Source organism: Lithobates pipiens, unplaced genomic scaffold (genome assembly GCF_037356315.1).
Source record: "Lithobates pipiens isolate NorthernLeopardFrog02 unplaced genomic scaffold, aLitPip1_a1.2 Scaffold_18, whole genome shotgun sequence".
Lineage (NCBI taxonomy): Eukaryota > Metazoa > Chordata > Amphibia > Anura > Ranidae > Lithobates > Lithobates pipiens.
This window is the reverse complement of record NW_027507758.1, coordinates 497,715,944-497,731,713: the sequence shown is the minus strand read 5'-3', so window position 1 is coordinate 497,731,713 and position 15,770 is coordinate 497,715,944. Positions and strand designations below refer to the sequence as shown.

General features: G+C 41.6%; 1 protein-coding gene across 2 annotated transcripts in view; it reads left to right on the top strand.

Moving 5' to 3' along the window:
- The first annotated feature begins 6,278 nt into the window (after nt 1-6,278).
- LOC143988784 (uncharacterized) overlaps nt 6,279-15,770 on the top strand; it is an 81,912-nt gene continuing 72,420 nt past the window's right edge. For both annotated transcript variants that reach the window (XM_077488641.1, XM_077488640.1), the window contains exon 1: nt 6,279-6,426. In XM_077488641.1, coding sequence (XP_077344767.1) covers nt 6,330-6,426 — 97 coding nt within the window. In that variant the 5' untranslated portion in view covers nt 6,279-6,329. The remainder of the gene's footprint in view (nt 6,427-15,770) is intronic.

The window sequence follows — 15,770 nt, the reverse complement described above, 5'->3', positions numbered from 1 at the left end:
CCCAAATCGTAGTTATCCCGAAACCGGGCGAAGACCCTTCTTTATGCTCCAACTATAGACCTATATCCCTCCTGAATATAAATTTCAAATTGTTCGCCAAGATCCTAGCAAATCGCCTTTCACCCCTATTGCCACAGCTGGTTCATAGGGACCAGGTGGGTTTGGTCCCTGGGCACAAAGCCAGGGACAACACGACTAAGACCTTACACCTCTTCGCTGAAGCCCAATGCAATCACCTATAGACCTGCCTTCTCTCCTGTGACGCGGAGAAGGCTTTTAACAGGGTCAGTTGGTCTTTCCTCCAAACCACCCTCTCTCAGATAGGATTAGGCCCAAATATGCTCTCACGCATCATGTCCCTTTACCCCGGACCCTCTGCTACAATCTTAGTGAACGGAACCCAATCAGAGAAGCTCACTAATTGCCAATGGCACTAGACAGGGTTGCCCCCTCTCCCCACTCCTGTTTGCCCTAGTCATTGAACACCTAGCTCAAGCCATCAGAGCGAATCCTAATATACACAGCATACAAACCCCTTCCTCCCAATGCAAAATTTCCCTATATGCGGATGATCTCCTCCTCTACCTCTACTCCACATCAGCATTCCACCCATACTCTCTGAGATCCATAGGTTCGGCCATTTCAGCAACTTCAAACTGAACATTTCCAAAACGGATGTACTGAAACTCTCCTTAACACAACCCACCCTCTCCTCCCTTATGGCCAACTTTGCCTTTCAATGACAATCAAAATCAATCTCATACCTAGGCACGGCCATCCCAGCACACATACCAGCTACATATGCCCTAAACTTTAGCCCATTGCTCACAAAACTCTACACGTCACCGAAAGCAGATTGGACCTCACAGTATCATGGTTTGGTCGCATTAATATACTAAAAATGGATATACTTCCCAAATTATTGTATTTATTTCAAGCCCTACCGATTGCACTTCCATCCTCTTTTTTTCCGCACCCTTCATTCCATGGCCATTTGCTTTGCCTGGCGAGGAAACAGATTGAAACACAAGCTTTTATGCTCTCCCACAACCAATGGCGGGGTTGGCTTACCAGATTTTGAGCTCTACCATACATCCACAGTGGTCTCCCGACTTATGGAGTGGTTCCTTCGCACTTTGATTAAAGCTTGTCCCCAGCTGACCTTCGAGAACTATTATGGGGCTACAACTGGACTTACAAATCTCTCCCAATGTTATCCCCCCTCACCAGAGATGCTCTACTAATCTGGTACTGCAGAAGGGAGGGCTACTCACTATCCACTGAACCGAGTCCACTCATCCCCCTATTTGACAACCCAGCCCTACCAGAGGGTAGATCGGCCCCAACTATGGATACTTACAACAGATCCACCTGGCCCATGGCAAAACAATTTGTCAATAGCACCCATGGTACCTTTGTGACAAACCATACCACTACAGCCTCCAATATAACGTGGCTGACCCGCCTCCACTTGTCCTCCTACTGTAAGCAACTACATGACTCACAACAAATCCACAGACCCCTGACTGGCTTTGAACAGCTATGCACATTCTCAGAAATACCTCAACACACTCTATCAGCGATTTACAGACTGATCCTAGATTATACTCGTGGCACTTTACCTAAGTACACTAAGGCCTGGTCAGAGGAGCTCGGGAGGGATATATCAGAAGCGGACTGGGGTAAAGCCTTTCTCTTCACCCATAAGTCTTCTATCTTGAGCTACACCCAAGAAAAAAACTACAAGCTGGTGTCCAGGTGGTATTAAGTGCCAACGAACCTCAAGATCATGCTCTCTTCAGTTTCCAATATCTGCTGTAGATGTAATTTGGCAAAGGGTACGTACAATCACATCTGGTGGGAATGCGATGAGATTCAACCATTTTGGACACAGATCTTTCACGTCTACACTGAAATATATGACAAATCGCTCACACCCTCCCCATCCATTGCCCTCCTTTGCATACTCCCTGGCACAATAAAATCCAAAAAGCCCAACATTTAAAAAAAAATTCTCAGTGCAGGTCGGCAACTAATTCCCAGACACTGGAACCCCCCCCCCCATCCCTTATAGAATGGGTGGGAAAGATAAACGATATTATGCTTATGGAGGAGATGCAAGCCAAAACCTTAGATACATACGCAAAATTCTCCATGGTCTAGAACAGTGTTTCTCAACTCCAGTCTTCAAGGCGCCCCAACAGGTCATGTTTTCAGGCTTTCCATTATTTTGCACAGGTGATTTGATCAGTTTCACTGCCTTAGTAATTACCACAGCTATTTCATCTGAGGGAAATCCTGAAAACATGACGTGTTGGGGCGCCTTGAGGACTGGAGTTGAGATACACCGGTCTAGAACACCTGGAGACATTACTCTACATCTGAGAAACTGAAGCATAGACTCTCAATGACGAGTACCTCCCAAGAGACTAACCACAATATTACACCCTCACCCCCCAGGCTAACAACCCCCCCCCCCCCCAATGAGGCTCGCTGTCTCTCCACCCCCCTCCCCCTTCTACATCCACACCCCCCCCCCCTCTCTTCTTCTGACTTCCCCCTCTCTTTTGTCTTCCTTTCTCTCATCTGTACTGTCTTTGATTTAATGTTAGTACAAGGTCTAGAACTTTATGATAATGACTTATTCCCAGATTACTCATATATACAGCATGGCATGTACTGTATTTTCTGTACAACACAAATTTATCAAACCAGAATGCCTTTTGACGGGCACCTGCTCATGTTCTTGTTTATTCTGTTTAATTTGTGTTGATAAAACAATAAAAGCTTATTGAACGTAAAAAAGTTTAGTGAATGGTATCAGAAAGCAAACAAAACAGAAGATACAAACAAATTATCTTTATTGGCCTTCAAAATAATCGGCATTTTTTACAACACACTTTTGGCGACATTCATAAAAAAAAAATGGAAACGATCGCAGAACCCCTATCGCACATTTTTGAATTGCTGCCACATCCACAAAATGTGCGCCTTTCATGATGTTCTTCAGGCAAGGAAACAGAAAGAAGTCCGCAGGCACCAGATCAGGGGAGTACGGTAGATAATCGAGAACAGGTATGCCACACTGAGCCAAGAATTGGCGCACATGGATTGCACAGTGTGTAGGCATGTTATCGTGCAGCAACATCCACTGTCCAGACTTGTACAACTCTAGCTATTGTTGTTGAAGAAGGCGATCAACATTGTCTTGACCTTGGACTTTTGCAGGCGACTGTTTTTGGGTCACGGGGAAGACGGTGAACACCATTTCATCGGTTACTGCTTGTATTCAACACTGACCAAATATGGCCACATAGAAGTTGTGGGGCTACATGCCATTTTTGTTTCTTTATGTATGGGGTCCCCCTTTGCATTTTTACCAGACCCTCATCATTAATAAGCGTCTGGTATGTATTTTTAGGGAGAATCATATACATTTTTTTGTGTGGCTCCCCCATTAATGTCTATGTATCTACGTTAGAACCTCATCTACGATATGGGTCTGCTATAGATAAAGGGAACCCCAGGCCATTTTGTTACAACCAGAAGTAAAATGGCTAAAGCTATTACTTGATGGAATTTTAAAGGCATTTTTTTTCTTTGTAGATGTCAGTTTTGCTGTAGTAGGTCATATATTTTGCACAGATAAACCACATAACAGGTAGGGTGAAGGTATCTCCCAGGCATGTGCATTTGGTGCTGACAGGCAGCTCCCCAAGGCAACGCAACACACCCATACTTTGCTTAATGATTTTGGTTGTATACCTGCTATGGCCAATCATAGCACAGAGATCTGTGTGCTAGTAAACACCACACACAGATTCTGGTTGGATTTAGCTCTGCTTTCAGTTACCATTTAAAACTGAAAGCAAGGAGATACTCCAGCCAGATCTATTAACCTCCCTGGCGGTACGATTATTTCGGATTTTAGGTGCTAAAAGCGGTACCATTATTTTGCATGAAAATTTGGCGTTTTATATTGTAGTCCTGCAATTCTTAGGAATAACTCTCTTAAATCTGTCCAAACCAGAGTCTAGCAGACATCCCGGGTATGATAAAGTTTGAAAAATTAAATCATAAATTATAATATAATAAATAATTATAAATAATTGTACCAAATAATAATATAACAATAATAAAAATTATTCAATAATGTAATCAAATCAAAAACACTGAAATTTGCTCAGTTGCAGAATTGTCACTGTCATTACTTTTCAGTATTTGATGACGGATCTCCCCACAAATCGCTATCGCTCAATTCTGCGAGTGATTCTAATTTATTATCGCTGTTTTCTAGCTGGTCTAAAATCATTTTTGATGTACAGTGACAGTTTTGGTTGCTATGGGCAATCTCCAGTTTCCAGGCATAAAGAACAGTTTTTATAATATAAAACTGCATGCAGGACACTGGGCAGACCACTAGGGACAACGGGGATGTGAAATATTTACATACAGCAATGTAATCTGTAAGATTACATTATACTGTATGTTTACTGTTTGTTTCACTTTTTGAATTTGGCGCCGATCTCCGTGCCCGTGCGTCGCAACGCTCGCAGGGCACGGAGATCGGCGATGTAATGCATCGAGCGAGACACAGCTCGCTCGTACAGCGGGGAGACAACGCTGGATCCGAGGGAGAAGGTAAGTAAACCTCCTCCTGGATCCAGCGATGCAGTCCCGAGTCTGACTCGGGGATACCGCTCTTGGTATAAAAAATCCACCCCGAGTCAGACTCAGGAATACCGTCAGGGGGGTTAAAACAAACGTCTGACCGTGCAATTACCAGTTAAAGTAGCACAGTGCTAAATAGCAAAAAATGGCTTGATCACAAAGAGGGTAAAAGGTTTTAAATTGCTCCTTACCAATTGGAATTTCACTATTTTATTTTTGCTTTGATACATATCCCCTAGGCCACTGTCCAGCCCACCCCCCATGCCATTTGTTTGACAATCTTTGGCGTATTAGCCTATAACATATACTGTTACTGTTTTTTAACTTGACATTAACATTGACTTCAAAGTGGTTCAGATTCAGTATGAAGTCATGTTCCATAAACCGTAAAGTCTTAGCCCTTGTACACACGGTCAGAGATTCCGACGGAGTGTGTCCTATCGGACCGTTTTGTCGGATAATCCGACTGTGTGTGGTCTCCATCGGACTATTTGACGGACCAAGTTTTCCAACTTGTCCGTAAAATTTTCCGACAAAATGCTCCGATCGGACATACTCTGATCATGTGTAGCCTACTCCGACGGACAAAGTGCCACGCATGCTCAGATCAAATACCTAGACCAAAGCTATTGGCTACTAGCCTGAACGTAGACCCGTCGTAATGAAATAACGTCATCATGTTATGTACAATCGGATTTTCCGACAACTTTGTCCGACCATGTGTATACAACAGTTTCGGACAAAATCCGTCGGACAAAATCCAACGGATTTGGTTGTCAGAATGTCTGACCGTGTGTACAAGGGCTTAAACTGAACCCAGGTATGCTCATATCAGCATGTTAGCTTCTCGAGCCCTTTGTGCACAGTCATATCCCCACACAAGCCTTTTAGCTCCTCTCCTGGAACCTCTCACAACCAGCCAATAATGGGAAAAAATAATTCAGGATCTCCTGGAACCTGAATCTCATGCATCTAGAAAAGAGATCTGATATCCCTTTACAGAGCTCTCATGGTCAGTCAGCATAGGCATCAGCAAATATATTTACCGCATTTTAATCATGGTACAAAAAATTTGTATTTTTCTACAGGTTTTGTTTAGTAGAAGTGTATTTTTGCCGGTATGCCTACATATGAGTTCAGACAGATGAATCACCTAAAAATAAGTTTAATAATGTATCCATAATGTAATTAAATGATGTTTTGTTACATCTGCATAGATTTCTGCCTGTTGAATGTCATCAAGTGACTTTTACACTGTCATTCTCTGCATCTATTATAAAGGATGTACAGTGCTTACATGAATGTCATTTTGCTCAAGTCAGGACAATGGATATTAAATAATATAGAAATATTCAACATATTAAAAGTTCAGATCTTATTTAATTTGTATTAATAAAAAAAGTATTTTTTTTTCTCTTGTTATAAGATAATTGCACACTACAAAGAGGAGTTTGGGCTACGAATTACTCAGTGAAACCAAAGGTCAAATGAGCACACCCAAGCTGAAGACTAAAAAGGGTTGTGTTGACTTTACGTCATATGTATTTCATATCTATAAAGTTTAACTCACAATGAAGTTTAAAGTTCGTGCTGTAAATAACTTGAGTTAGAAACCAGGAAACAGAGTGTAGACAATTTCATGCTGGCTGACATGCACTATGGCACTGCACCACCGTCTCTCTTCATGGCAGAAGATATTACTGGGAATCCTGTGCTTTCCATTGCTACCCATCTACCTGTGTGCTTATTGCCTATGTGAGTACCCGTCTACATACTGATTTGTTGTATGTTATCCAATGCAACCTGTGTCACTTCTGTAGATCCCCTCTACATACCGTACAGGTCTTCTTCAGTTAGGCTCGGTTCACACCTATGCGTTATTTAATGCTTTTTGCAGAAATGCACTACAGTCCATTAAACATAGTTTCCTTTGGGACAAATTCACATCTAAGCTTTTGCAGCTGTTGCATTTTTGGAAAGGGTCAGGGACTTTTTATACAGCAAAACTTTGAGTTTTAGGTTTAATAGACTTCAAAGGAGAAGCTGCAGAAAAGCATGAAATGCATTTTTTGCCGCAATTTTGCTGCGGTTTTACTGCGATTTTGCAACAATTTTGTTGCAACTTGCATTTTTTTATCCATCCAACAACAAATTGCCCAAAAAAAGCATGACAAATGCAAAACGCATCAAAAAATGCGTCAAAAACATGCGTGAAAAAAACGCAAAATGTACCACAAAAAGCACTGTAAAAACAAATCAAAAGCAAACTTCATAGGTGTGAACCAAGCCATTTTTGAACTGCACTCCAAGTGCACTGACAGCCCAAAATCAAGGTAATCGTATGAACATAGTTCCCATCATTGCAGTGCAGTTCAATGCAGTCAAAGTAGAGCATGCTGCATTTTTCTGCACTGCAAGTGCAGGGAACACACTTCAAATGCACCGCAGTCTGCCCCTTTAAGACAAGAAAGCCAAGCCCAAAAGTGTAAAGGAAAATGCACTGTAAACGCAGCACATAACACATTCAAATGCATTTAAACCTGCAGTCAAAAACACGCAGTTATGTGCAGTTTCTGGTGTGAATGGGCCCTTATACTGTACATACTGGCATGACAGCTATTTTGTTATATTGATATGGTCATTGGTGGGCAAACTTAAGGGTTTTATTTAGATAATGGAAGCAGGAGAAACAAAAAGTAAAACCCAATACTGGAATATGCATAAAAGAGATTATTTAATAATTTTATTAGAGGTATTTTTATAGCACGGACAATATATGCAGTACTTTAATGCTCTATTATATTATACATTCACATCAGTACCTGCTTTCAAGAAGCTCACCATCTAATATGTGTATGTATGTGTTTTATTTTGAAACCTTAGATTTTAAGGTCTCAAAATTAAATGCATACATACACATATTATGACCAATCCAATTAACCTACCAGCATGTCTTTGGAGTGTAGGAGGAAGCTGGAATGCCCAGAGGAAACCCACACAGGCACAAGGAGAACATGCAAACTCAGTGCAGGTAGTGCTGTGGTTGGGATTTGAACCAAAAACTATAAATATATATTCTATTCTCCATCTAGGGTTGCCACGTTTTCTTTAAGCCAAACACAAACACTTTTGTGGCACAGGGCAATCTTTTTTTTTGCAGTAAACACTATAGGATTATAAAAGACCTGGGACACATTTGGGTGCCCCAAGGAGAGTAGTAAGGTAGCTTGCAGAGCGCACCAGTGGGTGTGGCCAAATTTCCCTTGCTGACATCATCACCCCACCCTTCAGTGATGCCAAACCTGCCCCCAAACAGTGGCAACAGATTTGTGTATTACTGTTTTGGTTACTTGGGGAGCCACAGCCTGGTCTGAATAATGTGTCCGAATTTCAGGTTGACTGAAACCCTGAAACATGATTCAAAACCCGAACTGTCCAGGTGAATCCAGGACAGGTGGCAACCCTATCTCCATCAAGCCAAAGATCAATGTTAACAGTGCACTTTAAGATATGCAATCCATATCAACCAGTCAGCATTGTCTTTGATTATTGTGACTGCTCATAGATGACTAATAGTGAAATCTTATTTGTTTCCATGAATTAGGATTACTGCCCTTTGCAATTACCTTTTTGTTTGCCAGTATGTTATCTACAAATTCTATGCATTGAGAAAAGTACATCAACAGTGAAATGACAGTTTTATTCTTCCAAGAAGAGAAATTGAATTTGGTATTTGCCATTAAATTAATGCTGTGCACAGAAATACAACATATGCTGCAACCAGTGAGAATAAAACATATTATGGAAAAATCCAGTAAAATGCAATTACCATAGTATGTGGCACCTATTTTAAATTATTATTACAACACTTATCTAAACCTCTTCAGCATCTGTATACCCCTCATAGACCATTGCAGTTAGTTTCATCAATTTCAGTGATAGGCTCATTGATTAGGCCAGTGGTGGCCCATCCATAAGGGGGTGCCGCTTCCCTAATCCATGTGCCCAGCCCTTAATTTACATGCAGAGCGCTGGATACATAGATTCCAAGGTTTTTAATTTTTTTTCAGAAGCACATAATTAAAGGCAGAGGCTGTAATTGGCTTAAAAAAGGGTGGGTTGGGGGCACAAAGGAGGAGGAGACGCAGGGGAAGTCACCGTGAAGCTGAGGAGATTCCCTTGCCCCCCCCCCCCCCCAAAATGGAGCACCAGCCACCACTGGATTAGGCAGAAAATGTGTGAAAAATTCTGATATCGAGGTAAAACGTACATATAGAAGGCAAATGGGGCAATCAAAAGATGCATAAAAAATTGCAAAAAAATAATAATAGCAAAAGGGTGGTATTAATTATAGATAGGATTACCTAAAGGTGCATACATTGTTAAACAAAAATGTGGGTTTTTAAAAAATAAATATTGTTTTACTTATGAGGTTACTAGAGCTAACATGTAGATCAAAGAATTGATTAAACTACATTGGAACAATGATATTGTTACAATGTACAATATTTATCAATAAAATCTGCAACAGTTGTTACAGCCTATCCTCCTGCAACACAGAGAGTTCCCGATGATTAATCACTATGTATGTACGATGCCTCTAGAATTAATTTTTTGAGTGCACCTTCTACGCCCAATATTCAAAAAGACTTTGTTTTTTACATGCCCAACATTTTTACAAGCTTACCCTTCCATATTTTTGTTAACGTAATAAATTTTAAGATTTGTAGAATATCCACTAGATGGAGCTTTTAGAGGCTCAATGTCTTTATCCAACAATTATTGAAAAAATATACATTGTCTTCAATAAGCCACCTGGCTGCTAAGGGTAGATTAACTAAAGGAAGTGAATGCCCTTAGCTCTTCCAAAACTTGTCCACATCAAACATTCAGCCATGTGCAAAGGTAATGTCTATTTTAATGTCCATGATTGAGTATTTGAAGTAAACAGAGCGCCACTGGCATGTGAGCATTTTTCTTTATTAGTAAATCAACCCCATAGACTTTTAAAAAGATTTTCACTCACTTCCTGTCATGTCTTTGGGACAGGAAGCAAATGTAGATCTTCCTAAAATGGCACATAGACACAATTAAATAGTTAAATAACAAAAAAGAAAGAAGACTGAATTTTTACTTCTAAGTGATTGGAAATGCAAAAACATTTTTTTAACAAAAATAAAAAACAGGTTAATACTTATCTAAACTTACTCTTCTCAGGTCCCCCTGCTGGTGCTTCTAGCTCCTCCTTTCTGGTGTATGCCCCTTCCTTTAGGGGCACTCGTGCAGGCTCACTCCCGAACCCTTCTGCCTCTGTCCATAGACACAGACAATGGGGCTCAGCTCGCTTGTCACTGACTTTGACAGCCGCGGGAGCTAATGGCCCCTGTTTCCCTTTAGCAAAGCCTGTGAGACCAGGAAGTGAGGGGAGAGAGCTGCTGCAAATGGCATGGCGCTGGATTGAATGAAGGCTCAGGTAAGTATACCAGGGGGAAGGAGTGAGGGGGGATACTACTACCTTAACATGTTTTACCTTAAAGTATTTGTTACCCTAAAAAAAAAATGTGTCCTGTTCCCTTACAGCATTTTATACAGCATAGTGCTTGTGCTGTGTAATTTGGCCCCCTGTAACACCTGAAATGCCTGGCTGATCCTGCCTGACTATACAATCCCCCCTGTAAACAGACCACAGTTTATCATGGCTACTGAGCTCTGACATTGTGGTCAGCTTACGTGCCTCTGTCATCCGCAGCCCTACTCACCTGTGTCTGTGTCCTCCTCCCCCTCCCCACCCTGCCTGTTAGCTCCATCCAATCCACAATCCTCCCCTCCTGCTGCAATAATATCTATACTACAATCATCCTATCCCCTCTGTTATATAAAGCTATGTACCCCTGTGCCTGTGTTTTATTAAAAAAAAATACCTTATATCAGAGCATCTCCCAGTGCTCACAAGACTCCTCGGCTCTGTCTCCTCCCCTCCTCCCCAGCTGATATCAGAGGCAGTGCTCGGCCCTTCCCACTATAGATGTCAGCTGGGCAGAGGAGAGAGCCGAGTCATGTGGGTGCCAGGAGCCACTAGGGAGACATCTAAGGTAAGGAGGCCCTCCCATCCATCCATCTTCTACGCGGGGGGGGGGGGGGTGGTGTGTTGCTGGTGTTCCTAGTGTTCCCCGCCTTCATGTCCATCTCCTGCGTAAACACGGGGGGGGGGGGTTTGGTTTGTCGCTCCCCCAAATTATTGAGCACCAGCCACCACTAACAGAGAGATGGCAAGATCATAGTACAGTGGGTTAACAACCACTTTAATACAAAGTATGCATTAGGGTAAAAAAAAATGTTTAGGCTTAATAACCATTTTAATGCATGTATTTCAGAACACCGAGCAGTTAAAGCCCAACTCCAGGAAATCTAAAAACCCTCTCTGCAGTGGTTATGCACAGAATAACTACTTGTTTTGGTCAAGGGGAGAGTAAAAGCACTTTACTTGCCTGATTCTCTGCTCCCCTGGCAGATAGAGCTTGCCCACTCACCATCAGTGGACTGTCCCTCTGCATCATCATTTCCAGTGCAGGACTGCAATTGTCTTGATAAAGTCAGGACCTTAGACCTTAAGAAAATGCTATGTGAACCAGTTTGGCAGCACAGAGAATCTTCTATGTCCCCTAAACCTAAATGAGAAATCAACCCTTGCAGTGTGGGCACAGCCCCACTAAAATGTTACGTTTCTAGGAGTTGGGCTTTAAGGTAAACCACTGCAGCAAACACTGATTTCTAAAGGGTTAAGGAGCATGATGCTGATATAAAGGCATGGACTATAATAAGCAATATTGATTATAAGATTTTATAAGGAAATACTACCCAGATATTACCCTTGGGAAAAAATGAGTTGACTGTCTTCAATGAGCATACAAGCTGTAAGTCTTCTATGGCGACATTCTTATTGACTTATACTTTGACAGGCACTATTGTTACGGATTGTACATTCCTTAACACCAAATCACTGTAAATCTCCATCTGTCACATCAGAGTGTGTTGTACCGTGCAGCTATATTTGCACTTATAAAGTAACTAAATATAACTCTTGGACGATTGGGAGTAATTTATAACTAGTGATAAGCTTCATAGGCCATACGTTGGCTGTGATCACCCAACCAGAACTGCATCCCTACCGTGAGACTTTTATTTTTCTGTTCTGTAAATAAATTAGGATTGTTGAATGTACAATTTTTTTTTAAAAAAGTAGACAAGATATGTTGAAATGAACCAGAATTTTACATTCTACCTGAAAAAAAGCTTAAAAAAAAATCAAACAACAATCTTGAAAGTCTGACTCCAGACAAGACAAAATGCATCAGTACATTTAGGTTATTTTTGTTGGCATTTCATTGTTTCAATGTGAATCCCTCTATGGAAGTTTAACACTCCAGCAACTCTGTTATTATGCTACTGTACTTGTTTTAAATCAAATAGTATGCACAGGGCCGCCATCAGAGGAGTACAGCCCCTGCTGTCTGGCGGGGATGAGAGAAGGTAGTGAGGGGTGTATGAAAGCTCCGTGGCTGCGCTGGCTTTCAGAATGCGAGTCAGCAGCTGCTGATGTGTCACTGACATCGGGCTCTTTTCTGCCACCTCTGGTCAATTCCAGCATGTGCACTCCTCGTGTGTTTTGCACAAGAGCTGGGACCAGGGACAGCACCTTCCAAGTAAGGACTAATGTGCAACTGAAGAGAAACGAGGGTGGGGTGGTGTACATGTGTGTGTCTGTGTACATATGTGTATGTGCCTATGTGCCTATGTGCATGTGTACATGTGTGTGTGTGCATGTGTGTGCCTATGTGCATGTGTACATATATGTGTATGTGTGTGTGCATGTGTGTGTCTGTGTACATATGTGTGTGTGTGTGTGTCTATGTGCATGTGTACATATGTGTGTGTGCATGTGTACATATGTGTGTGTGCCTGTGTACATGTGTATGTGTGTGTTCATGTAGGTGTGCCTGTGTTCATGTGTACATGTGTGTGTGTGTCTGTGTATATATGTGTTTGCCTGTGTACGTGTGTGGGGGGCTTAGAGTGTACAGATGTGAGGGGGGCTGAGAGCGTACAGGTGTGAGGGGGGCTGAGAGCGTACAGGTGTGAGGGGGGCTGAGAGAGTACAGGTATTGGGGGGCTGAGAACATACAGGTGTTAGGGGGGCTGAGAGCATACAGGTGTTGGGGGGCTGAGAGCATACAGGTTTTAGGGGGGCAGAGAGTGTACAGGTGTTAGGGGGGCTGCGAGAGTACAGCTGCGGGTTTGTGATGTCTCTTTTGGACAAAATATAAATATAAAAGCACTGATGACTTATAATACACTGTTCATTTTCATATATGACGTTGTAAGTGTTAAAATAAAAGGTGTGTGCATGGAAGGGCTAGATGGGATGGCTAGTTGGCAGATTTGGTGGGACAGCCAGTGGGCAGGCCCTGGGGAATGTTGGCGGTCAGGCCTGGGGTGGACAAGGCCTAAAGCTGTCTAAGGGGCCCCACAATTTCGATTACATTTTTTTTCACAATTAAAATTTATTAAAACTTTATAACAGTTTACATAATGACAACTTAGCAAATATCAAAGTATGTCAGGTTGGATAAACATGTCAGTTTCCAAACCATCAGAAAGACTTATTAAAGTGTATATTATAAAGTAATAACCGAAGGGTAGCTTACTGTGTCTTATTTTCTATTAGGGGTACAGGGAGGTAGATAGGGGTTTAGTCAATGACTGGTAAATACTTAAATAATAATGGTAAGGTATTAATTATTTATAAAGTAATTTTGAAATGAAATAAACAATAAAAATAATTATTCTTGAATGGCCTGGTAAGATCAGTGAATATGTTTAGCGTGATTAGGACTCAGAATTTGTCTTAGATATGAAAAACAAGAAGAAATGAAAAGAAAGTGAAAACAAATGTTCAAAAGTTATGCATTAGCTTTGTTGAAATCATCTAGCACAGGTGTCAAACACAAGGCCCGTGGGCCGAATCCAGCCCCCCAGGCCATTTCATGTGGCCCTCGCACCTCTCCTGCAGCTGCAGGAGAGCTCCAGCACTCCTCTGGTCCTCCTCCAGGCCCTTACTTTCAGCTTTCAACCAATGCATCCAGCTTCTTTCCAGCAGCAGCATAAGGAAAGGGGGGGGGGGGGGTGCACTGTGATGTACGGGAGAGTGGGGGACTCAACATCTGATGGTGGGGTGGCTCTTGACATCTATTGTAAGGGGGGGATGCGCTGGACATCTAATCTTACAGATACAACCGGCCCTTTTGAAGGCAATCATAATATGGACCAACATTGGCATGAAAACATTTTTTATCATTAATTTACCATTGCCTCACCTTACCATTCAGTGTAATATACTGTAGAAATAAAAGATAAAAGACAAAATATTTGTGTATCTATCTATCTATCTATCTATCTATCTATCTATCTATCTATCTATCTATCTATCTATATATATATATATCATTATAAATATCTTTTTTAATTTACTTTTTATCAAAGGATCACATACCTTCTGTTCTGAGCTGCATAAGAATCTTATAGAGCTGGGGGAGGAGAAACGCCAGCACACTGATCTTCCTAGCGAATGGTTGTGTCAGCAGAAGTCTGATCAATGGAAGAGAGCAGGCTCAGTTCACAGCACAGCTAGAAATATTTCTCCCTATATTTAAAGCAGGACTTCCCCTGCAGTCTTTTGTGGCACACAATACAGGACCCAGAAAGCTGCAGGACCATTCAGATAGCACAGCTTGGCAAGCAGCCACAGCCGGCCAGCTGCCCACAGTTAAAATATTGGTGCAGGGGACCAAAGACCGGTGAATAAACCGGCTGGGTGAGGACAGTTTTTGTAGCTGTCCGGTGAAGAAACTGGCCAGGTGAGAACAGTTTTTGTAGCTGCTTACTTTTAATTTTTCAAAAAGGGAAGAGCAGCATTATCTGATCACTAAGGAATTTACTGCCCAGGTGATTACTAAAAGATAGGATATATGTCAAGGACATGTTTAATAACATGGTGCTACAAGCACTAGTGGGTAGTGTTCCCTGACATCCAGTCTGAAACCTGCTTTGAGCAGGCTCTTAAAAAAACAGATTTCCAATGTGTTGCTATGACTTGTTGCAAGCCACTCTTATTTGTATTGTCCAATCAAATAAGATCCCTGGAGTTCATATATAAGGATGCTTTTAGGGCAGCGTAAAACAGGTACTATTTCTATTGCTGATTGCAACAAAATGAATATCTTCTGTAGCCATTTTGTAGTGTTGGTTGGATTTTGGTACAGTACAAAGTTCAATTGGACAAAGCTGACAGTTTTTATTCCACGTACTGTATATTATAACACATGAAAACTCCTGATATATAGATGGGTCAAGTTTTAATTGAGTTGTGGACAAGTTTGGGATGGGTTGCCACTTGATTTTGTGTCCAAGTGCAAATTAGCAGATCATTGGTGAGTGACAGGACACTGAGTATGAATGACAGCACAAGTATAAGGAACTGGTTTTAGGGATTTAGATAGGCAAGACTATGAGGTGAGGAAGGAATAGTTGAAAATGTCTACTGCAATGAAGATCTTATTTCTTTTAGCTTTACTTTACTTTAGTTTACAAGAAATTTAGAAAAGTTCCTAATGCATTCTATTCTATGTTCATACTAATGAAAGCCTTACATTTAACAAGTTAAAAGACACATTTGTTACAAAACACTCACAGTATGAAAGCAAAAATAAAAAAGGTAAGGTAGAAAGCTTCAAAAAAACAAAACTGGAGAGTGCAAAATCGGTGCAGCCCTACAAAGAAGCCAATCAGCTTCCAAGATTTTTGGCAAAGCTTAAAGGGGTTGTAAACCCTTGTTTTTTTTTTTTTTTAAATAACAAACATATCATACTTACCTCCACTGTGCAGTTCGTTTTGCACAGTGTGGCCCCGATCATCGTCTTCTGGGGTCCCCCAATGGCAGTCGCGGCTCCTCCTTGCATTGGTAAACCCAGTAGGAGAAGTGCTCTCCCTGGAGGTTACCTTCCCGAGTCCAGCATTTGTGTTCATAGACACAGAATGCTGGA